The 25,624-nt window shown below is 32.0% G+C and overlaps 2 protein-coding genes and 2 pseudogenes across 4 annotated transcripts in view; 1 reads left to right on the top strand and 3 right to left on the bottom strand.

Annotated features, from left to right (window-relative positions):
* Positions 1-4,939, bottom strand: part of LOC125852120 (serine/threonine-protein kinase Nek5-like) — an 8,772-nt gene extending 3,833 nt beyond the window's left edge. Inside the window, exons 1-10 of one of the 2 annotated variants that reach the window (XM_049531850.1) lie at positions 4,329-4,939; positions 4,164-4,230; positions 3,082-3,147; positions 2,943-2,989; positions 2,824-2,869; positions 2,542-2,622; positions 2,406-2,448; positions 2,244-2,293; positions 1,487-1,568; positions 1,143-1,192 (exon numbers count right to left, since the gene is read on the bottom strand). In XM_049531850.1, coding sequence (XP_049387807.1) covers positions 1,143-1,192; positions 1,487-1,568; positions 2,244-2,293; positions 2,406-2,448; positions 2,542-2,622; positions 2,824-2,869; positions 2,943-2,989; positions 3,082-3,147; positions 4,164-4,230; positions 4,329-4,426 — 630 coding nt within the window. In that variant the 5' untranslated portion in view covers positions 4,427-4,939. Of the gene's footprint in view, positions 1-1,142; positions 1,193-1,486; positions 1,569-2,038; positions 2,151-2,243; positions 2,294-2,405; positions 2,449-2,541; positions 2,623-2,823; positions 2,870-2,942; positions 2,990-3,081; positions 3,148-4,163; positions 4,231-4,328 lie in introns of those variants that run through there. The other variant, XM_049531851.1, reaches the window with a different exon arrangement.
* LOC125852115 (putative disease resistance RPP13-like protein 1) overlaps positions 1-25,624 on the bottom strand; it is a 59,849-nt pseudogene that overhangs the window by 34,181 nt on the left and 44 nt on the right.
* On the top strand, positions 15,287-18,249 carry LOC125852118 (uncharacterized; annotated as a pseudogene).
* Positions 19,573-25,546, bottom strand: LOC125852116 (putative disease resistance RPP13-like protein 1). 2 transcript variants are annotated; one of them, XM_049531849.1, is made up of 2 exons: positions 21,768-25,546; positions 19,573-19,688 (listed from the first exon to the last, which is right to left on the bottom strand). In XM_049531849.1, exon 1 carries the CDS (start codon positions 25,544-25,546, stop codon positions 21,794-21,796), a length of 3,753 nt encoding a protein of 1,250 aa, XP_049387806.1. In that variant the 3' UTR covers positions 19,573-19,688; positions 21,768-21,793. The 2 variants fall into 2 exon arrangements, with proteins under 2 accessions (XP_049387806.1, XP_049387805.1); XM_049531848.1 differs by lacking the exon at positions 19,573-19,688 and adding an exon at positions 21,438-21,553.

Raw genomic sequence — 25,624 nt, 5'->3', positions numbered from 1 at the left:
TTATATTAATTTAATTAGTATAATATTTAGATAGATTGTATCGGATCTCATTATATCAGAATATCCTACATTAATAATCTCAAAAATAACTTTTGTAGTATTTTTTAATATAAAAAAAAATAAGATATGAGGTAGATGAAAAAAATTAAAAATTTATCGTTATATTATAAAGAATTTAAAATTATAATTAATGAAATTAAGTAATAATCAAAGTAAATACTATAATTAAAATAATAATACAATATAATAGGTAATAACTATCCAAAGTCCAAACAAGTTGTTAAATGATGTAATTTGTAATGACATAAATATTCATAAATTATTTTAAATTACATTTCTTTTTTAAACTCAACTCGACATTACATAAATTGAGATAAAGAAAATAGTAATAATAAAGTAAAATGTTCTAAGTAACAATTAAAGTTTTTGAAAGATATAGTTTATTAGTTTAATCATGATTAGGGTGGTAGGTTTAGTTGCAAATAAACCAGTACAACTTCCAACTAATTTTTTTTCTCTCTCACACATACACACAGTTAAACTATATGTGTCAAAATGAAAAAAAGATTGTTATTTTTGCAACTTATAAATTTGTATATGAGGTGATTAATAATGAAAAATTGTTATACAGTGATTAATAATTTAAAATTTTGTTGTAGACTAGTTTTATAAGAATTTGAGTTTTGAATTTTAAGAGCATTTTGTCCTTTCTAACATGAGATTTTTAGTTCTAATCTAGATCAATTATTCTAGCTACAAACTGATTAATGAACACTGAATAAAATATATTTTCTTAAAATATTTTTATCTTAAATAGTTATAAGTTATATACGTTATCTCATATGTAAAATGAAAAATAAATTTTGCTAACTTAATGTGAATATTATATAAGGTNGGACAGACTTGAAAGGAAGAACATCTCTTCAACAACATAGTTGGAATTTGGATTTACTTTTCACTTGAATTCACTAACTTACAAACGAAACCCCCCATCCCAAGGTCTCTATATATGCAGAGACAGTCATTTAAGCTTCTATTCGTAAATTAATCAATAGAGATAAAATATAAGGTCAGTTTCCCATTTCATTATGTATCCGAGGAATTGAAATGGAGATAATAGAAACAGATTCAAGAAGCCTTACAAATGCTTTAAATGCAGGGCGGTGAGCAGCCATTTCATACATACAGCAGCCTGGTCAAGAAATGAATGGATTCAAGACACAGAAGAAGCCCACAATGACATGTATATATATCAAATAAACACGAGATTATTGCTACAATAAACCAGTGTCCTCAGAGTTGGGAAAGAAGATAACCTTATGAAATGAAAGGTGTGGTAACAGATGACATACATAGGTGAGAGGTTCATATCTTCCAAAAGTTATTGGAAATGAATGTCTACAGAGAACTCCAATACAATTTGGCACCACATTCAAAGTAAGATATAAATGCACTTGAACCAGAATGGAGTAAAGGAGTTACATACCTAAGGACCAAATATCTGATTTAAAACCGTATGGAATATCCGTAAGAAGTTCCGGGCACATGTAATTGGGAGTTCCAACTACCTGGAATATAAAATAACACTATTAGCTTACTGAAACATCTCTTCCACTAGAAGTTTTAGCTTATTTAGTTCCATTAAGTGATATCTTCCATTATTTCTTGTTATTTTTTCTTTAGCCTAGCGGGTGGGGACGGGGGAGGGGATGTAGGCTAGGTCATCCCGAATGTAACACTCCTGAGTGTTCGCATCCTTGGTTCCTGTTTTCTCTATGGCTTTGCTAAGTGGGAACATATTTAGAAACTAAATGCCAGGTTTTATTTAGGCAAAATATAGTTCAGATTGTGCTTAATCATCATGCAAGTTCGTACTATTGCCCATATCTGATCCAAAATGACACATGATGGACACAGAGGACATCATCAATAAAATGGATCGGGGTGGAGTAAGTTAAATTCAAAAGAGGTAGAAATAAGATACTGAACTATGATTATCTGAAGTGTATCTATGCCAGTAATAAACAATATAAGACATATGAACCGATGCATTTCTCTAGGTCTGCCTTCTGTTAGACTAACTTTTACAATGTAAATAATTAACCAAATGAATTAAACACCAACTTGATTTACCCGTGCCATGCTGTATCCTACATTTCATTTTAAGAATGTAGAAACTAATTTGAGCCACATAGATTAGGTGAAAATAACAAAGAAAAGCATCGGGGGTATCAGATACATACTGAAGAAGCCAAGTCATCAGCCTTCAGCGTTTTCGCAAGGCCAAAATCCCCTGGAGGAAAAAAGTAAAAGGGAAAAAAAATATGTAGGCCTACATCAGAAAAATTGACTGTATCCATCTTCACTTCAATAAAAGAACAAAAGCACTGGTAGTTACTAGTTACCAAGGCGAACGTTGTGTTCCTTGGTCAGAAAGATGTTTGAGCACTGCCACAGAAAGGTGCAGAAATCACCTCAGAAAATAGATTGGAGAGAAAAAAAAAAATTAAAAAAGATATTAACAGATAATAAGATACGCACTTTAAGGTCACAGTGTAGTACAAAGTTTGAATGCAGATATTCCACTGCCAACAAAATTTGAGTGAACCACTTCAGAAGTTTCTGCATTATGAACATCTCTTGAAGGGTTAGACACCTGAAAATGGCAACTAACTGAAGTTTATATTAGAGCAATCATACATTTCCCCAACCAATTGAACAAATTAACTCGTAAATTAGCTATAAACTTGTTTTCCCATGTCCGTAGTCTACAATTAACATGTCCCAGAAAAATGATAAAACGAAAATACATTGTCAACATACCTCTTCCGGAAAATATTGCCCATTTGCTTTTTTCATCAGTTCAGCCCTATCAAATGCATTGTTAAACTTAAGTTTAGCAGTTAAATTAATGAAAAATGAGAAGTTATATAGAGACTTACATATCACCACCTTCGCAATAGCTGGTAACAATGCAAACATAGCAGCCCTACAGTACGATTAACATGAGAGTAAAATAATCACCAATTTCAAGGATATTATAGTCAACTCAGCACTTGAAAACAAAATCAGGCTTCTCACCTTCTCTACCCATGCTTCCTTGAACTCAACAATATATGGATGTTGAAGACGAGCGATCAGTGCCATCTGCACATCCAAGTTGCAAGAAAATACATGTCAAGAATTTTGAATAGCTATGCATTTACGTAAATTTACATAGAGAAGAGAGTCTCATGCACCAAATAAACAAGAAGAGCGAAGATGAGAACATATTGAGATGAAAAATGTATATGATAGAGACAAAATGGAGCATAACTAGAAAACATAAGAATTTAGCCACATTTACTTCTTGAAGTTTCACTTATATAAGTGCCCAGTATAGAGTGAATTACAGATGTATAATCTTTATCAAGTGATATGAAAACACTCTCAAGGGACAACAAGAGCTAGTCAAGAAATCGGGTAAAATCAGAATTGGCAAAAAGATAAAATTCAACTCCGAAACCGAAAGAAACTAGATAAAGAGATTCCAAGAGCATCCCTGGTTCCAAATAGAAGTGAACTTCAAACTCAATAGTTGATGAACATAAACTATTCACGACAAAAAAGCCATCATATTCAAACTTTTAAGCTAAAGAAAATATTTTTAATTTCCAGTACACTCTGCCTGAAATATACTATTCAGGAGAAAAAACCATCATACTCAATGATTTAAGCTAAAGACAATCTTCTCTTCTTCCGGCACCAAAATTTCTGTATCCTTATTTAATGGCCTGTTTGGTTCCAAATCTGCTTATTTTGAAATGTGTCTTTTGTCAGAGGTGCTTTCCAAAAAAGTACATCGACATCGGAGAGTAGCAGTTTGTATTTGGCTAATCAATTTGTAAAACACTTTGCTATTATTAGAGCAACAATTTGTGCTTGGCCAAGGTCAAAGAAGTGCTTCTGGACCAAAACTACTTTCTTCAGTTTCTGAAATACAGCTCCCGCTACTACTCAAAAATGCAGTTTTTTCTTAAAATCTCTGCCAAACAGCTCAACTCTATAAAATAAACACTTTTGACTTCCCCAAAAACATGGCAAAACAGGCTATTAGTAACTCTTGATGCACAAAATGCAAAAACCACAACCAAATAAAATTGAGAAACAACACAATGTACTACCTCTTGATGAGCAGATCTCCTGCAACGTTCAGTTTGTCGAGCTAATCGAATCTTCTTGAGCACATACCTATTAATTCAACAAACCACACAAAGAAACAAAATCAATAATACATCAAATTCAAATCTTATAAGCATTTTCAAGAAAAAACCAAACTTTTTAATTACTTCTTTCTTTCTTGCTTGTGATTAACTAAAATAGCAGCACCAAATGCTCCACGCCCAATCTGTTCCATGATCTCATAATGTTCCATTCTTGACTCCATTACTAAAATCCTAAACTAAACACTTGAATAAATCCAAAAAAAAATATGCCAAGAACTCACAAAAATCAGTCACACTATTTTCTTCATCAGTCAAAACAACTAAAAATTTAATCTTTTTTAGATCAATCCCAAAGAAAAGAAGGAAAGTTTGATACCCTTTAACACAAAACACATAAAGATTGGTTTTTTTATTCTAAACTTTGACACCCATAAACACAAAACACATAAAGATTGCATTTTTATTCAAGACTTTGATACCCATAAACACAAAACACATAAAGATAGCATTTTTATTCAAGAATGGTAAGATTGAACTCAAAATAGGCGTTTGGGTATTTGAGAAATCAAATGTAGAAGAACACTTTTTTGGGTGAAAAAAAGAATAAGGGGTGGATCTTCTTAGAGTGAGTGATGTATTGCTCCTCTTTTTTGAAAAAAAATAAATTAAAAATCTATATTATTATTATTAGTACTATAGTATTTTGCCTCTTTATTGTTGAAGAAAAGGGGTTGATCTGAAGAAACAGTTGTCACAGTTCTCTGCTCTGATGAATGCATATGTGGAGTAGAAGAGCATCTATGAATTATTTTTAATTAATAATTGATATTCAGGCAATTCCATGTTTCCAATAATATGTGATTCACTAGATTTCTTTTTTAGTTTATACTAGGTAATTTACCCGTGCTTCGCATGGTCATAAATAATAATTGCATTGAACTTGCAAATAATCCTTTACTAATATCCATACATTAAAAATAATTTAAAAAATAGATTCTCAAAAAATTATTAGCAATATTCCAACATGAATTTGATTATTTATCATTATCACATAACTCAAGAACCTCTAATGAATGAATTATTCAAGAAATAATAAATTATTGGTTCTTTAATTAACATTAAAAGGAAAATAAAGAAGAAAATAAGAATATATACAAAGGTGTTTTGTAAGAAAAAAAACACATTTAAGTTGCATAGATTATACAATTATGATATATGTCTCAAAGAAAAATTCAAAAATTTGTTAACAGATTCAAAAGAAGAAATTACGCTTGAACATGAAAGCAATTATAACTTTTGAACTTGCATAATAAATTTCTTCAATTGATAAGTGAGAAACTTCATATCTATGTTAAAATAGATAATATGTAAGCTTATATATAGTACTTTTAAGTTATAGAATTTTATATAGAATATCAAAACATGAATTCTTGGAACCAATTATAATAATTGTTTTCTGCACAATGAATATATCTACTATACGTGTATATGTTCAGTATAACTGGAGAACATAACTTTGCAAAAACATAAATAACATAGTTTAAAACATGTACTCAAAAACAACAATTAACATCATAAGCATAAATTAATGCTGTAAAAAATACCAGGATATGTAAAAATAGAATGAAATTGAAAGGAAAAAATCGAGTCCACTGAATGCACAGTGTCCCCTTAAGAAAATTATTCCCCTCTAATACCTGAGGTTTAAAGAATTAGATCCTCTTAGGATGGAACGATTTTATTCACCAACGTATTGATACAAAAACAATGGTGTCAGTAAGCGACTCAACATGAGCAAAGTACACGAATATTTAATTGTGCAGAAGAAGAAGAAGAAGTTCAGAATTTTCGTTGTTTTAAAATGAGAGGAAATCCCTCTATTTATAGACAGCAAAGGGTAGTGTGAACAAATGTTTATTGTGCCTTATCAGAAAGGTCACAACTCTTTGGAAAAGTCACAACCCTTCAGAAATGTCACAACCTTTCATAAACATCACAACCTTTCATAAAAGTCGCAACTCTTCNCGTCACAACCTTTCATAAACGTCACAACCTTTCATAAAAGCCGCAACTCTTCATAAAAGTCACAACTCTTCATAAAAGTCACAATTTTTCATGAAAACGGAAGGTTAGTTTTGAAAATAAATAAATCAAAAGGGAATCATGATCTATGGTGACGCCACATAGGCGGGTATAAGTTTCTCTCTCTCTCTATATATATAAAATATATGATATATGATGATCAGAATGAATAATATTTTTTATATTTAGAAATAATTTATGTTTAAACTTTTTATTTTATAAGATGGTTATCACAATTCTTGCCATTTCATAATATTGTTCTATATTATGTTATATTATTTTAATTAGTATAATATTTAGATAGATTGTATCGGATCTCATTATTTCATAATATCCTACATTAATAATCTCAAAAATAATTTTTGTAGTATTTTTTTTATAAAAAAAAGAAGATATTAGGTAGATGAAAAAAATAAGGAAGTTCAAAGAATTAAATATTATAATTAATAAAATTAAATAACAATCAAAGTAAATACTATAATTAAAATAATAATAATAATAATAATAATAATATAATATAATAGGTAACAACTAACAAAAGTCCAAACAAGTTGTTAAATGATGTAATTTATAATGACATAAATATTCATAAATTATTTTAAATTACGTTTCTTTTTTAAACTCAACTCTACATTACATAAATTCAGATAAAGAAAATAGTAATAATAAAGTAAAATGTTCTAAGTAATAATTAAAGTTTTTGAAAGATATAGTTTATTAGTTTAATCATGATTAGGGTGGTAGGTTTAGTTACAAATAAACCAGTACAACTTCCAACTATGTTTTTCTCTCTCTCTACTTTCTCTCTCACACATACACATAGTTAAACTATTTGTGCCAAAATGAATTTTTTTTTAGTTATTTTTGCAACTTATAAATTTGTATCCGGTGATTAATAGTGAAAAAATTGTTATATAATGATTAATAATTAAAAATTTTGTTGTAGATTAGTTTAGCAAGAATTGTGAGTTTTAAATTTTAAGAGCATTTTATCCTTTCTAAAATGAGAATTTTTAGTTCGAATCTAGATCAATTATTCGAGTCATAGATTGATTCATGAATACTGAATAAAATGTATTTTTTAAAAATATTTTTATCTTTAAATAGTTCAATTTATATATTACTATCGTACCCATTATTATTCTACATTATATCTCTTATATATAAAATTAAAAATGATTTTTTCTAACTTAACGTGAATATTATATAAGGGCATAAAAGAACCTTTAAAATTGTATACTATTATAAATTGATATTCTAATAATTGGCTTTAACGTAATCTTATGAATCAAAAATAACTTTTTTTCTATTTTTAGGAGGTAGAAATATGATCTGGATTAGTGCTAGGCCCAAAAAAATTTGATGAATTGTGTGTTTATGTTAAGAATGTGTAAAATTAAATATACACTTTTAATAATTAATATTTAATTATATAGACTATACGACTTTTTAATAAAAAGTATGCATCAAACTATTCGACGCTTAAAATGACTTTCTTCCTGATCTACATATAATTTACCTTTTTTAAACCTTACCTATATATAATTTACCTTTCTTGGATCTTATATATAAATTATACGAAATTTATTATTGTTGTAACGTATCTTTTGAAATTGAAGCATTCATTATAAACTTATTGAGTACAATTATAGTTGACTAATAAACTGAGTTACTCAAATTATTTATAGGGTAATGCTAAAGGGTCAGAAAATTTGGTCAGAATTTGGCCAGAAAATAAAAAAAGCCTATAGTATTCTTTTTATTTAAAGTTAAACTGATTTGCTTTCCATTTTTTAATTAAAATGTATTAAAGTTAAAAGGGTAAAAATAATTAAAAAGATAAAATAACATATTTTTTTAATTTTCTGGCCAAAAGGATTTTTCCATTATTTATTATTATTAACCAAAAAACAAATAAAAAGTATAGATTTCTGCTTTTATGAAATTTGTGTATAACGAGGTGAGTTGGTCTGAACCATGTGGTTTTTGCTCTCTTAAATGCATCAGCATGTGCTCATTCACAAGTCCATTTGCCTCCTTTTTGTTTTTGGTTTTTTTTTTTTTAAATTGATATTTAAAATACGATTTGAAATTTGATTAATTTGAATTTATATTTGAAAAATGACAATTTCTTAACCCATGTCATTTCATTTTCATGATTCAAATTCGAAATATTTAAACATATGAGTAAAAAAGATGAATAAATACTTACTTAAAAGTAGAGCCAAAATTTAAAATTGGTAAGTACTAAATTTTCTATAGCTCCTTTTAATTACTATATTTAATGAATTCATTAATGAAAAAATCTTTTTGGCGAGAATTTGACCAGAATGATATTTTATTTATGTTATTTTACCTTTAAAAACATTTTTACCCTTTTAACTTTAATACATTTTAACAAAAAAATGGAAAAAAGATCAGTTTATTTTAAAATTTAAAAATATTATAATTTTTTTAATTCTGACCAAATTCTAGCCAAATTTTCTGGTCATTTGGCACTTTCCTTCATTAATATATATATATATATATATATATATATATATATATATATATAATCAAAGTAGTAGGTTTTGATATTATTATTGGGTTTAATGTAGCTATAGATTTTAGAAATATTTACAAAGAATGCCAATTGCCTCTAAAAATATTTATTTAGCGACATTTCAATTATTACAATTAATTAATCATCACTAAAGATCATTTTTGACATATTGTTACCGCAGAAAATATGAGATGTAATTACCACAGAAAGCATGAGATGTAATTTTTTTTTTTTTTTTTTTTTTAGAGAATTTTATTAATAATCTCAGTCCATCAAAGGACAAACACCACTTTACACATCCTTGGGCTAACACCCAATCCCAAAAGAACAGCCCAAATACTAAAAAACAAACTACTAATAAGCTAGAATCCTAATCCATCTAGACAGAGGCCCAACCCATTCTTATACGGATATTAAAATAAGTGTCAAGGGATGGTTTCCTAAATCGAATCACTTTATCTTCGTCTTCTTGTCTCCTCTCTTTCCTGAAGAAATGCTTCCACCTTGTAGTAACCATTGCCGCAACTCATGAGATGTAATTACTTACTGCTGTAATAATGAAATTACTTAAAATGGATATGAATAATTTAATTGATTTATGAAGCAACTATATTCATATTAAACCTTCCTAAAGAAATAAATCAAAAAAATCAACCTTTTATTACTTCAACTACATCTTTGACTTCAATGCTCAAACTCAAGATCTTTGATTAAAAACAGTAAAAAAAGATTAAAAAAATTTATCAATAAATTCTTTATTCTCCTATTGAAATCTGAGATCTCAAATTAAGAATAAAGAAATCTTTTATTCAAAACAATCACTAATTGTATTAATCTTCAAAACAATACATGTCATGTAGATAAACTTGTCTCCTTTTTCAGTTTAATATGGAGTAAACTACAAATATAAATTAAACTCATACTAACATGGCAAAAAATAAAGTATTTATTGTACTTTATTGCATGTCCTATATATGTAGTTAATTACATTTTAAAAATATTTAATGCAAGATACCACTTGATTATGGTTCTTGATCTGTTTCAAATCAAACAAGATACGATACTAAAAAATTAACTAATGTGAGTATTTTAAAAAAAGTTTGAACCAACTTATTATATAGGCATTTGTTAAGCTTTTCGATCTACTTGTTATACTTTAGGTTTTGTTTAATTAGTTAACCATAATTAAGTGAAAGAAGCATATACACAAACACATATTATGTACATATTGATTTAATATAAACATTTGATACAAATAAGGAACACTTGAATGAAAATGACAAATAAGATTTTTATGTATCACTCTACTAAGTCAAGCCTTTTTTTTTCTCCAATTCGGTGTTCGGTATCCACATTGGAGTCCGTCTAAATTCGGATCCACGCCGGGAAGTTCCATGTTGGATCCGGCGAAATTCAAATTCACCCCAGGAAGTCCCACATTGGAGGGTAAACACTCATTAACAAAGGCGACTCTGTATTCAAGGGAACTCGACCTGAGACCTTTGATTAAGGATGAAGGAGTACTCCACCACAATCCTTGGTAAGTCGAGCCTTATAGGGATGGGAAGCCCATGGAGAAGTGGCCGAAGTGCGGAGATACCCAATTTTGGTATCATTGTTTGTGTTATATATACTTGTAGCGTGTAAAACCTATAAGTCACTTTGAAATAAATTCAAACGTACGATGTCTGAAGTCAAACTTATCAAAGTCATGTGTCTGAACTTAATTCATACATGGTTGAAGTTCAACCCTTTTTACCCGATGCTAGTTCATACAATTTTTCTCGAAGTTCATACACATATAATTGAAGTTTAATCATTTTTATGTAACTTCAAACATTTTTATCTAAAATTATTCTGAAATAAATAGACACATAAAAAAAATTAATTAAAATTTGAATACAACTTAAATAATATGTCCTAGTATGAAATGGTGTGATATTTAGCCCAACTCATATGAGTATATCACTATGCTGATATGAAACAAGAAGATGGGAACACGAATATTCAATAATTAGCCTGTCCCATAAAGGAATGGTGTAATGTTCAATAATTATTAATTAGGATATTTATGAAAAATAAAAGTGAACTAATAATTAAATAATATATTCAGAGAAAATTGAGAATTGAAAAAAAAAAAAAAAAAAAAACACCAAAACAAAAACGGTTAGTTTAGTAAAAATACATTTTAAAACGAGTCGTATAATGGTGGTGATTAGTAATGACGTGTGAGATATTGGCCAATAATAATTGTGGTTGGCGGAGATAATTGATGATCGATGGTTAATTGGTTATGATACTTGACTATAGAGGTGATTGATTGGAAAAGATGAAGGCTATAAAGGTAATTAGTGGTTGTGACTAATAATGGAGATTGGTGATGAAGAAATTGAAGGTGGTCGGTGCATAACAATATTTTTCACTAAGATGATTAAAAAAATGAAGAAAAAGCAAACACATGAAAATATTGATGAGAGTTCAATATCTACTATATATACATAAAAAAAAGTAATTTTTAATTGTATATAAATTAACAGTACCGTCAAAAAATATTCAAATAAACTCCATCGACTGTACCTAGCTTCGCTCCTTAGCGGTGGTGGTCTGGTGGAGTCTAAAATGAGTAATAACAAGTGTTTTAGTTAAAAATATATAGAAAGGGAAAATGACTGAGTTTTCGAAAAACCGATTAAACTTATGGTTTAAGAGAAATCGGGTTTCCAAAAGGACAGAGTCGCCACTTAATTTTTAGTAAAAAATCAAGAAAAAATAAAAATAAAAATTAAAGGTTTTCAAAAGATTGAAACAGATAAAATCGATTGAAAATAAAAGGGTTCGAAGTTCAATGTACATTCCGAGAAGGTGTTAGGCCCTCGGAATGCCCGCTAACTCGCGGTTGACCGGCGATTTGACCAAAATGATTTTGACTAATTTTGAAATTTTAACTTAAGTAAAATAATTCATTTATTTTAACTAATTATTATTTTTTAAAAAAAATTAACTAAGTAAAGAACTCATTTATTTTAACTAATTTTTGAAATTTTAACTAAGTAAAAAAAAAAACTCATTTGTTTTAAAACTTATTTACTTACTACTATTATTATTATTATTTTATCATTATTAATATATATATATATATATATTTTATTTTACATTGTCATTTTTTATTATTTAAAGGGAGATGAATTAAAGGGGAATTTTCTAAAGGGGAAATAATTTAAGTGACAAGACTAAATAAAATAGCGCTAAGTNTCAACTACATCTTTGACTTCAATGCTCAAACTCGAGATCTTTGATTAAAAACAGTAAAAAAAGATTAAAAAAATTTTACCAATAAATTATTTATTCTCCTATTGAAATCTGAGATCTCAAATTAAGAATAAAGAAATCTTTTATTCAAAACAATCACTAATTGTATTAATCTTCAAAACAATGCATGTCATGTAGATAAACTTGTCTCCTTTTTCAGTTTAATATGGAGTAAACTACAAATATAAATTAAACTCATACTAGCATGGCAAAAAATAAGGTATTTATTGTACTTTATTACATGTCCTATATATGTAGTTAATTACATTTTAAAAATATTTTATGCAAGATACCACTTGATTATGGTTCTTGATCTGTTTCAAATCAAACAAGATACGATACTAAAAAATTAACTAATGTGAGTATTTTAAAAAAAGTTTGAACCAACTTATTATATAGGCATTTGTTAAGCTTTTCGATCTACTTGTTATACTTTAGGTTTTGTTTAATTAGTTAACCATAATTAAGTGAAAGAAGCATATACACAAACACATATTATGTACATATTGATTTAATATAAACATTTGATACAAATAAGGAACACTTGAATGAAAATGACAAATAAGATTTTTATGTATCACTCTACTAAGTCAAGCCTTTTTTTTTCTCCAATTCGGTGTTCGGTATCCACATTGGAGTCCGTCTAAATTCGGATCCACGCCGGGAAGTTCCATGTTGGATCCGGCGAAATTCAAATTCACCCCAGGAAGTCCCACATTGGAGGGTAAACACTCATTAACAAAGGCGACTCTGTATTCAAGGGAACTCGACCTGAGACCTTTGATTAAGGATGAAGGAGTACTCCACCACAATCCTTGGTAAGTCGAGCCTTATAGGGATGGGAAGCCCATGGAGAAGTGGCCGAAGTGCGGAGATACCCAATTTTGGTATCATCGTTTGTGTTATATATACTTGTAGCGTGTAAAACCTATAAGTCACTTTGAAATAAATTCAAACGTACGATGTCTGAAGTCAAACTTATCAAAGTCATGTGTCTGAACTTAAGTCATACATGGTTGAAGTTCAACCCTTTTTACCCGATGCTAGTTCATACAATTTTTCTTGAAGTTCATACACATATAATTGAAGTTTAATCATTTTTATGTAACTTCAAACATTTTTATCTAAAATTATTTTGAAATAAATAGACACATAAAAAAAATCAATTAAAATTTGAATACAACTTAAATAATATGTCCTAGTATGAAATGGTGTGATATTTAGCCCAACTCATATGAGTATATCACTATGCTGATATGAAACAAGAAGATGGGAACACGAATATTCAATAATTAGCCTGTCCCATAAAGGAATGGTGTAATGTTCAATAATTATTAATTAGGATATTTATGAAAAATAAAAGTGAACTAATAATTAAATAATATATTCAGAGAAAATTGAGAATTGCAAAAAAAAAACACCAAAACAAAAACGGTTAGTTTAGTAAAAATACATTTTAAAATGAGTCGTATAATGGTGGTGATTAGTAATGACGTGTGAGATATTGGCCAATAATAATTGTGGTTGGCGGAGGCAATTGATGATCGATGGTTAATTGGTTATGATACTTGACTAGAGAGGTGATTGATTGGAAAAGATGAAGGCTATAAAGGTAATTAGTGGCTGTGACTAATAATGGAGATTGGTGATGAAGAAATTGAAGGTGGTCGGTGCATAACAATATTTTTCACTAAGATGATTAAAAAAAATGAAGAAAAAGCAAACACATGAAAATATTGATGAGAGTTCAATATCTACTCTATATATACATAAAATAAATAAATTTTAATTGTATATAAATTAACAGTAATATAATTTTCCGTCAAAAAAAATTTAAATAAACTCCATCGACTGTACCTAGCTCCGCTCCTTAGCGGTGGTGGTCTGGTGGAGTCTAAAATGAGTAATAACAAGTGGCCTCTTGATATTTATTCAACTGTATACATGATGAGACATGATATAAAATGACACATCCTAGGTGTGTCAATTCAAGAAAATTAAATTATATTAATATCTTTTTTTTCGTATCAATTTTTGGGATTATATTAATATCTTTTTTTTTTCTTATCAATTTATGGGATGTATTTTACTTAAATACTGACATTTTCTTATGGTATGACTTAGAAAGTTTTATCATAAAAATGACAAATATTTACATGTCTATAAAAACTTTTTTATTAAGAAAAGATGAACATGTTAAAATTTATTTTTAAATATAAAAATTAATATTTTTTGAATATATTAATAAAAATAATAATATCATATAAAATAAAATACACGTACTAGAAAGTTTGAAGGTTTCTTCGATAATATTGAATTTCCTTTCCTTTAATTGGAATCATTCTATGCTGACACTTTTCTAATTTGGATGGTACAACCTATTATTTTACCATAACATATTGTCTTGTATTATAATATAAATATAATATTTAAATTGATTGTACTATTTTTTATTGTTATATAATTTTCGATACTAACAATTTAAAGAATCAACCTATGAAAAAAGTAAAGTACGATATAGAACTATCGTAAAAGGATATGTTAAACGATAAAATATGATTATTATCGTCTCAATTTATGTGATATTTTTCTAATATCGAGATCAAAACGGATCTTTCTTTGATCGTAATCTTTTCATATATTTTGAATTGTCAATTACTGTAACTTATACGAGTAATACTTTATACGTAGTTTCCAAATAAGTAGAATTTTATTTCAAAAAAAATTCAACCCAAATTCAAGATCTTTGACTCTCGAAATTCAAATTGTACCACATAAATTACAGTAAAACAAATAGTAAATAAAGACAAAATAAATAAAATAAGATAATGACGCAATCACATCAAATCATTTATAAATCAAAATAGATATTATATATTAACAAATATTATATTTAAACTAACGATACAACTTAATAATACTGGTACCAACCATTCAAACGAGATGTTATTTTCCTTGTCCTTTTCATCATGACTTGGTCATTAAAAATATTAATTTAAACAGCTATTACTCCCGCGTAGTCGACAATTTCCATATTTTTTCTTCTTCTTTATTTATTTTGTCAATTCTTGAATTGCCTTTTTTTTCTTTCTTAATTTTTCACAATTTTTCTTCTTCTTCTTTTGTGAAGAAAATAATTGTGAGTATAATGGAGAATCCACCGGAGTGGGGCGATGGTGGAAGAGGGAGGAGAGTGGTGGTGATCGGTGGTGGAGTTGTTGGTTCCCTCATTGCAAAGTCTCTTCAATTTGATGCAGATTTAACTCTTATTGATTCGTAAGTTCAATAAGTTTTGCTACTTATTAATATTATTATTATTTTGATAATCGTGATGTCTGAGTTAGCTTGTCTGCACCTCAATTGATTTCACATGGTATTTGGTACTTACACTAGTACAAGTATGGTATAACTTTGTCCATCAAGCTTGGATTCTTCAAAATAGAACAAATTGGAAAAAAGGCCTTCGTAGTAATTACTATCTCACTTTCTTTGCTGAAGAAAGTTGGAATCTCGAAAGAAAAATGACTTTTTGAGATAAAAACTATTAGTTGAGTGATCATCTTAGAAATCAATCATTGTGGTGTACTTCAATGTGTCTTAATTAGTAAAAAACTGTTAACATGAAGGACTACTTCGAGATACCATGGGCGAGCTTAAGAGCAACAGTAGAGCCTTCATTCGCGGAGAGATCATTGATCCCCCACAAAGATTACCTTGCCAATAGGCGTCTCATAGTGTCTGAAGTCACTAATATCACCAACAAAGAAGTCTTGACTGCAGATGGACATCAAGTTACCTATGACTATCTTGTGGTAGCCACCGTTCACTACGATCCCCTGCCTGTAACGAGAACAGACAGATTGGAAGAATATCAAACAGGTATATATACATATTACATAGCATCAAAGACTTCTTTAAGATATCATTCATGTGCTTAATTTGTTGGATTTACCATCTTGTCTGCTTTCCAACGAGCAAATTACTTGTACGTATAATCATATGAAATGTTTATGCTCGCTCAATTTATCAACTTTTTGGAAAATGATAAAAAGAAGCTAAAGCATTTGTGTTTTGTATCCGTTGAGCAAAGATTCTTTATTTCTAAATCGGCTTCTCTGGCAAGTTTAATTTCACGAGGTTCAGCTAATTGTCTTGATCATGACTGCTTTACTCTCTTACGAGATGTACTACTGATTAAATCTTTTCTTTTGTGAGCGTCCTGTTAACGTTGTAGATTACTACTCGATATTACTAGTCAAAATGCCGCGAGGCTCGGCTGTTTTTGGTTCCTTTTTTGAAAATGATAAAACAAAGCTAAAGCATGGGTGTTTTGTATACGTTGAGCGGTTCCTCTAGCAAGATTTCATGGGATTCAGTCAATTGTCTTGTCGTGAAGTTGAGATGTACTAGTGAGGATATTACTAGTCATTATGTTGTGACGTTCGACTAACTTTTGCATCGTTAATCTTGTTGTTGCAGAGAATGAAAAGATAAAAGATGATGATTCTATATTGATTGTTGGTGGTGGTCCTACTGGTGTTGAGCTTGCTGCAGAAATCGCTGTCGATTTTCCTCAGAAGAAGGTAACTTTGGTGCATGACGGATCCAGATTACTAGAGTTCATCGGTCCAAAAGCGTCTGACAAGACTTTAAATGGTTAAAAAACAAGAATGTGGAAGTGAAATTGATGCAATCTGTTGATTTGTGTAATAACACGAACAACTCGGGTGGAAACATAACATATTTCACCTCGTCTGGGGAAACTATCAGAGCGGATTGCCATTTTCTTTGCACGGGAAAGCCACCGAGTTCAGAGTGATTAAGGGAGACATATTTGAAGGATTGAATCGATAATTTTGGAAGATTAAAGGTTGATGAAAATCTTAGAATCAAGGGTCACAGAAATATATTTGTTGTTGGTGATATAACTGATATTAAGGTAAGCACTAAACTGCATATCTCTTATTTCTTGAAAATGTTTGTGACGAATCTTGTATGTGTTCCTAAGAAAAGAAAAGAAATTTGTCCATTCTTCGTGGTCTTAAAAGATTGTGAAAACACGTAAAAGCTAAAGAGATGTAACTCCAGTTCCTTCAGAATGAGTAGTCAATCCTATATTTCCAATAAGGGCAGTTGACAATTTAATCTGATTTTGACCATTATTTTCACATCAGTAATAGTGCGGAATGAAGGCCCTGCTCCAAGTTGTTCGAGAGTAGTGGTAGTGAGTTTCTCGACCCTTTGACTTAGAATTGGTCGGTTCTATTTCTCGATGTAGTGGGCCATTTTCCACCCTTTGATTTTTGCCCTTGCCATGTAGGTAAAGCTAGAAGAGCATCATTTACCATACATAGGTTGATTAATTGATCACATTTTATTCATGAAATGACTTGGATTGGTATTAGTCTGAATTCGACAAAATCATTGGCTGCATCCTTTGAGTATATGTGAAGGGTGGTATTTTTAGTTTTGTTGCAGTAGAAAAACTACAACCGATGGTCTATCAAAAACAACCTCTCTGTTTTCCAAGGTAGGTAAAATTAGCGTACACATTACCCTCCCTCCCTAGACCCCAGTTGTGGGATTACACTGGATATGTTGTTGTTGCAAGAATATATGTCGATTTCAAAGGCATCTTGAATCTTTTTGATTATTTAGCAGTAGCCGGAGGATCGGAAGCAGCTAGTTAGTACTTGAATTTTTTGATTCTATTATTCAATTGGATTCTTACCCGACAAGGTAGGGGTAAGGTCTGCATAAACTCTTCCCTTCCCAGACTCTACTTGTGGGACTGTACAGTGTATGTTGTTGTATGTCAATTGAATTCTGATGCTTCTTTTCTATCAGGAACTTAGACAAGGATATTCGGCTCAAAAACATGCTCTAGTGGCCGCAAAGAACTTGAAACTTTTGATGAGCGGAGGAAAAGAAAGCAAACTTGCAATGTATGAGCCTCGACCATCGCCTAAGATCACCGTTTCATTAGGAAGGCAAGATGCAGTGGCTCAGTTTTCGTTCACGACGATCATTGGATTAGTCCCCGGGATGATCAAGTCTAAGGATTTATACGTTGGGAAAACAAGGAAGAAAATAGGGCTTTAACCTAAGTAATATATATTGTTTCATTCATGAAATTTAAGATCATTTTGAGTGTGAGAAAATGGTGTCATTTCATGGCCAAAATTTTAGTTCTTCTACTTACATTTGAGGGCTATAAATATTTTTTAGTTGTTGTAGTTAATGAGTATAGGATTTAGTTATTTGGGTTTTTTCAAAAATATTTTCACTTGTATATCCAATATAACTCATATGAGTTGTCGTGAAATAGTTGACATTTTTCTACCCTTAATTAGAATTTAGGAACATAAGCCGTGGAATGGAAAAAATCATGTCAATAGTGTCGTTCGTTGAAATGTGCGAATCCGAATTTAGTCGGACTCCAAGTGGATACCCAACACTGAATGAGAAAACAATATATCCACTATAAAAATATATAACACGTTGCTAACTACAAAAATAATATACATATCTCAGTTGCAATTGTTGTTCAAAATCATCTAATCAGATCTCCATCAAATGTCTTCAAATTTTATAAGGACAATCTCTTTAGACTATTCCAACAAAATCTAAACAACACTTCAAATTTCTCACACACACACATAAAAAAGAAGACACGATTTGAAATTCAAATCTACTTCTTCGACTTATTCAATCATCGCGAGTTATCTTTCTAATTTGATTTTCTGGACACAAATCTTACAAAATCAATACTCTAACCACTAGTTGAGTCCCAAACATATTTACAAATCGAGTTTGTCAACTTACAAAAGAGGCTTGCACTGGAAACATGAAATAGTATCAGCAGTACAATGATTTTAATCGCCCTTCTTTGATAGCCCCATCTCGAAGACTTGCCTATAACAGCAGACCTGAGTTTACTGTGGATGACATAATAGCTTTAGCGGAAAGAACAAAAAAAAATAAAAAAGAACTCGCGAACAGATGTAAAAATAGCAGCAGCACCTTAGAAGCACTTCTTGTGGACAATGGATGGACCAGACTTGTCGTACTCGCCCTACAAAATCCACATCTGATTAAGCACAAGATATGTTCAACTTAGCAACAACACAGTTCAAAATAAAGTTTAAAATTACAAAAGTATATGCAAGAGAAGATATCTGAAGACAGTGATTTTCTTACTCGTTGGATAAACACCTTGCAAATGTATATCTGAAGCCCTTACATCAAGCATTGCCCTGTGTAGTTGTCTGATCGCTATACGAAAGAAAAAAGATGTTCAGCTTTTTTGTCTGCCTCTTTTACCTATAAAAGTTTCTAGTAACATTGAGATGGAAATCTATTACATCTTAGGGAGAAAGCCTTCATTCTATTAACAACTTAATTTCACGAGTAAATCATTATTTTGTTATCTAACCTTGACTTCATCCCAAGCAGGATATACTTTCTTGACTTTCCGCTAGCTCTGAGGTGTTACTCAAGGTTGAGTAATAGACATAATTTGAAGGAAACTTCATAATCTCCAACGTTCTCTGAATATCAAAACCAAAAAACTGATGTAACATTAATTGCTATTGAGATCTAAAATTAAAATCATTCTAATCTGAAGATGATTTATCAGTTTCAGAGTGGCAATAGACGCTCCATACTGTGCAACAAGAATGTAATAAAGAAAAAGAATTAACATAAAAGCAAAGGGAAGTTAAAAAAATAATAGAAGGCTTATGAGGAAAAAGAAAAGCTTACATTTGTGAGAGCACCATTTGCTTTAATCCTTAAAGGCATTCCTTATCGATCTCTATGGTGGAGATATGAGCAATATTTGGCCAGTATTCCCCCTTGTCAAATTCTAGTAGTGGTTTGAGCAATGGGCATTTGTAAATTACTAGTTTAGAGAGGGAAGAGGGCATCCCTTTTACTGGAAGCGATTGGAACTTAGGGCAATATATGATGGTCAGCTGAGAGAGGGAGGAGGGCAGATCTGATTCAGAAAGTGATTGGAAATTCCCGATGAGTAGACTTTGAAGCGAAGTGAGCTGTGAAAAGGAGGAAAACCGGCCTTGTTCCAGCATTGACGGAATATCTAGAGATTGAAGAGAGGTGAGGCTTTTGAGATGTTGGCTGCTTAATGTTTTCACATTGTTTATTCTAAGTCTTTGAATAGAGGAAGGCAACTCCCAATTCTCACCACCAACAATCTCTTCGTCACTGCCATCATGTTCGATCCATAACTCTGTGAGACGGGGGAGTCTCTGTAAATGCCACTCCTTTTGGCCATTCACCAGTTTCTTGCAATTTCTGATCCAAAGGGCTTGTAAATTGAAGGGCAATCCTCCTTGAGGAAAGGACTCTATTTCTGGACAATTAAAAAGACACAGTTCCTTTAGAGATGGAAGGAGTTCCTGGATACGTTCTGGCAGCCACTTCAGCTTCCTACATCCCCAAATATTCAAATACGTCATCTGGGTCACCTCAGATGCCACCAAAAGTATTTCAAGATTCTCACAATTCTGAATATTGAGTCTTTCAGTGGCAGTAGGAATCAAAAACCTAGTAAAGTTGTGGCAATCCTCTACACTCAATCTGCATGCTGTTGGGAGCAACTCAGGTACTCATCTCACCAACTGGCACCTCCAATTTCAATTTCTGGCAACGAGATATGTATATTCTCTTCAAGGTAGTGGGCAGTATGCTAAAAGGAAAGGAGGTAACAGAGTTACAATTACTAATAGATAATTCAACAATCTGCTTCATTCCCTCAAAAGGAAAGGAGGTAACAGAGTTACAATTACTAATATCTAATTCAACAATCTGCTTCATTCCCTCAAGTTGGGATCTAAACAGTTGAGCATCATCAAAAACAACTCCAACCTTAGAAGAACCAATAACTTTAAACCTTTTTAAACTTGAAAGTTGAATGGGTGTCTCCAAACTGAGTTCAGGGCAATTTTTAATGAAAAGCTTCTCAAGTATAGGGAAATCTCCACTTCCTAGTACGTGCCATTGCTTCCACTCTGGCATATCAACAAATTCAAGCTTCTCAAGACAGTTAAAAGGATTTTTTGAGGATAAACTGCCATAGAATTCTTCCGTCACCTCTGTTATTCCATGCATCCCTCTAATGGAAAGGATTTTCAAACAAGGAAGCTGTCCTAGTGCTGGNCTTTTACCTATAAAAGTTTCTAGTAACATTGAGATGGAAATCTATTACATCTTAGGGAGAAAGCCTTCATTCTATTAACAACTTAATTTCACGAGTAAATCATTATTTTGTTATCTAACCTTGACTTCATCCCAAGCAGGATATACTTTCTTGACTTTCCGCTAGCTCTGAGGTGTTACTCAAGGTTGAGTAATAGACATAATTTGAAGGAAACTTCATAATCTCCAACGTTCTCTGAATATCAAAACCAAAAAACTGATGTAACATTAATTGCTATTGAGATCTAAAATTAAAATCATTCTAATCTGAAGATGATTTATCAGTTTCAGAGTGGCAATAGACGCTCCATACTGCGCAACAAGAATGTAATAAAGAAAAAGAATTAACATAAAAGAAAAGGGAAGTTAAAAAAATAATAGAAGGCTTATGAGGAAAAAGAAAAGCTTACATTTGTGAGAGCACCATTTGCTTTAATCATTGAAGGCATTCCTCATCGATCTCTATGGTGGAGATATGAGCAATATTTGGCCAGTATTCCCCCTTGTCAAATTCTAGTAGTGGTTTGAGCAATGGGCATTTGCAAATAGATAGTTTAGAGAGGGAAGAGGGCATCCCTTTTATGGGAAGAGATTGGAGATTACGGCAACCATAGATGATCAGCTCAGAGAGGGAGGAGGGCAGTGCTGATTCAGAGAGTAATTGGAGATTAGGGAAATTACTGATTTGTAGACTTCGAAGCAAAGTGAGGTGAGAAAGAGAGGAGGGATGCCCTACTTCCAGCAGTGACTGAATTTGAGGTAAATTACCCCCAATATCTAGAGATTGAAGAGAGGTAAGGCTTTTGAGATGTTGGATGCTTAATGTTTTCAGATTGGATACCTCAAGTCTTTGAATAGAGGAAGGCAACTCCCAATTCTCACCACCAACAATCTCTTCGTCACTGCCATCATGATAGATCCTTAACTCTGTGAGACAGGGGAGTGTTTGTAAACACCACTCCTTTCGGCCGTTCACCAGTTTCTTGCAATTACTGATCGTAAGGAGTTGTAAATTGAAGGGCAATCCTCCTTCAGGAAAGGACTCTATTTCTGGACAATAAGAAAGATGAAGTGTATTAAGAGATGGAAGGAGTTCCTGCATACGTTCTGGCAGCCACTTCAGCTTGCTACACTCCCAAATACTCAGTAACGTCATCTGGGTCCCCCGACATGCCACCGATAGTTTTTCAACATTCTTACAATTCAAAATATAGAGACTTCCAGTCACAGTAGGAATCAAAAACATAGTAAGGTTCTGGCAATCTGATACAGACAAAAACTCGAGAAACATGTTACAATAACTCATCTCCTCCAATTTCAATTTCTGGCAACCAGATATTGTTATTCTCTTCAAGGTAGTGGGCAGTATGCTAAAAGGAAAGGAGGTAACACAGTTACAATCCCTAATAGTTAATTCCTCAATCTGCTTCATTCCCTCAAGTTGGGAGGTAAATAGTTGAGCATCATCAAAAACAACTCCAACCTTAGGACAACCACGAACTTGAAAACTTTTTAAACTTGAAAATTGGATGGGTATCTCCAAACTGAGTTCAGGGCAATCTATAATGAAAAGCTTCTCAAGTGTAGAAAACTCTCCACTTCCTAGTACATGCCATTGCTTCCACTCCGGCATATCAGCAAATTTAAGCTCCACAAGAGAGTTAAAAGGCTTTTTGGAGGACAAACTACCATAGAATTCTTCCATCACCTCTGTTATTCCATGCATCCCTCTAATCGAAAGGAATTTCAAACAAGGGAGTTCTCCTAGTGCTGGCAAGGAATAACAGTTCGTGCAGTTTCTAAGAGACAATTTCACCAGCTTAAGAAACAAAGGATCAGCTAGCCAATTTGGAAATTTCGTCCCTCTATATCCCGTGATCACAACTTCTTTTATGTTTTTATGTGGACGTAGCTCATCAAGTATGTCTCTTTCTGTTTGTGAATTGTCGGCACTACTACTTTCACTCCACTCCAAAGATAACTTGTCAACATGATTCTTCTCCCTCATCTTTGCCTTCACAGCTTCCCTTCTATCAACCACATTTTGCAACTCTACAACTGATACAGATCCATACAAGTTATGTGCTTCACCGAAATCTTCCATTCTCAAACCACCGAGAAGAAACTTGGCTCCCACTAGCACTTGGAGGCTTTTCAACTTGCTCAGATGTAGCGGCATCTTCAAGCCCCAAGTGTTGCTTATGTCAAGATGACGCAAGTTAATCAACTTCTCCATCTGCAGCGGTAGCTCCTCAAGGTAATAACAAGATGACAGGAGAAGTGTCTCCAAGTTATACAATCCACAAACAGAATCAGGCAACTTCTTAATCCCTGTCCAAGAAAAGTCCAAAAATCTGAGGAGCTTTAATTTGATAAACAAGTCATTTGGCAACTCAACAATCCCGTAATAAGACAATGATAATGCCCTTAAGGATATTAGTCTTGGCAATACGTTATGCAGCACCCTCTTGCTTAGAAAGTACATACTGCCGGGATCAATACATGACGGAAGCAAAGTCCTCAGCTGCTCCAATTTGTAGAGGGGTGTCAATTTCTCAAACTCACCACCTTTTCCCATTGAATAAGATAAGTGCCGACTTTTTTCCAACATATCAGATCCTTGGCTCTCTTCCAACCTGATACAAAGTTTTGAAGATGCAATTTGGGCTAAATCATTGACAAGGTCATGCATTATGAATAATTCCTCTTTGTTCCTTTTAGAAGGATTTGGGACCTTTTCTAATAATGATTTTGATCTCAACTCCAGAAAGTATTGGTTGCCTGAATCTTGAATTATTTCATCTTCCTTCAGTATAAGACCATTGGCAATCCACAGATGAATAACTTGTTCTTTCCTAAATGGATAATCTTTTGGAAATATTGCACAAAAGGAAAAACATCGCTTTAAATGTGCGGGAAGATCATTATAGCTCAACATCAACGCTGGTAATATGTCCTTGTCTCGCAGCTCCCATATTTCACTTCTCAAAATACGTTTCCACTCTTCAACCTCTGATTTGGAGCGTAACATGCCAGCGAGCGTCTTCAGAGCTAAGGGCAGTCCTTTGCACTTAGCTGCAATTTGTTTTCCGACCTCTTCAAGTTCCGGATGTCCCATAGGATCCATGTTTTCAAATGCATGTCTTTTGAATAAAAACCAAGAGGCTTCAGTAGACAAAATGTCCATGCTAATTTGCTCATTTCCCATCATCAAGGCAACACTCTCTTTGCGTGTCGTCACAATGATCTTACTTCCTACATCTCCTTGTACAAAAATATTTCTCAAGTCATCCCATTCGTTGTAGTTGTCATTCCACACATCATCCAGAACAATAAGAAACTTCTTTCCCTTGAAGCTTTCCTTCAATTTGACTTGAAGCTGATTAAGATTGTTGTGGACATCCTTTGAGTCAAATGAGCCAATTTCTTGAAGTAACTCTGTTGTTATTCTCAAAGCATCATATCCCTGAGAAACACAAAACCAAGCTTTCAAACCAAAATGGTTCTTCACCCTCTCGTCATGGTAAACCACTTTAGCAAGTGTTGTCTTACCCAGGCCGCCCATTCCAACAATAGGAACTACAGTCAGATTTTTCCCACTTGCATCTTCAGACAATAAACGGTCAATCAAATCCTCTGTTTCGCTCTGCCTACCAAAGATATCAGAATCATCAACCAATGAAGTTGAAGGTCTTCTTGTTTCTTGTTTAGTCGAACCAAAATGCTCCTTTAAGCCAAGGTGGCCAATTTGCTTTTCCAAATCCTCCAATGTTTCCATGATGTCTTCCAATTTGTTCTTTATGTTAAGAAAGAAATCATCACTCAAGCTCAGGTTAAGGTCACTTACTTGCTTGTTGATTGTTTCTGCGAGATCTTGATGCTTACCCTCCACCTTAAGCCTCAGAGCTTCATAATTGACTTGTTCCATTAAGTTTTCAGCAGAGTCGACAGCATCTCGAAGCTCATCAAGCCACTGGCTCACGAATTGATTTGATGCCTGCTTATTCTCTGCATCACTTAGAACAGCTTGAAGACCAAGTAAAGTCATTTTCAGCTTCTTTAAGAGCCGAACATGATGCTTATGCTTATGAAACATGTTGAGAAGATCACCCTGAGGAGCAAGTCTATCAAAGAGAACATTGAAAGCTGAAGAGAGAAATGCACCACCAACTGCTATGCCAATCTCCATTTCTGAAATCTGCAAAGCAAAATGATTTAGAGAAGATAAATGTTTCTATCTTCAATTACTAAAGGAATTTTACTTCAC

The sequence above is a fragment of the Solanum stenotomum genome, unplaced genomic scaffold (assembly GCF_019186545.1).
Source record: "Solanum stenotomum isolate F172 unplaced genomic scaffold, ASM1918654v1 scaffold32558, whole genome shotgun sequence".
Lineage (NCBI taxonomy): Eukaryota > Viridiplantae > Streptophyta > Magnoliopsida > Solanales > Solanaceae > Solanum > Solanum stenotomum.
This window is presented reverse-complemented; position numbering and strand designations above follow the sequence as displayed.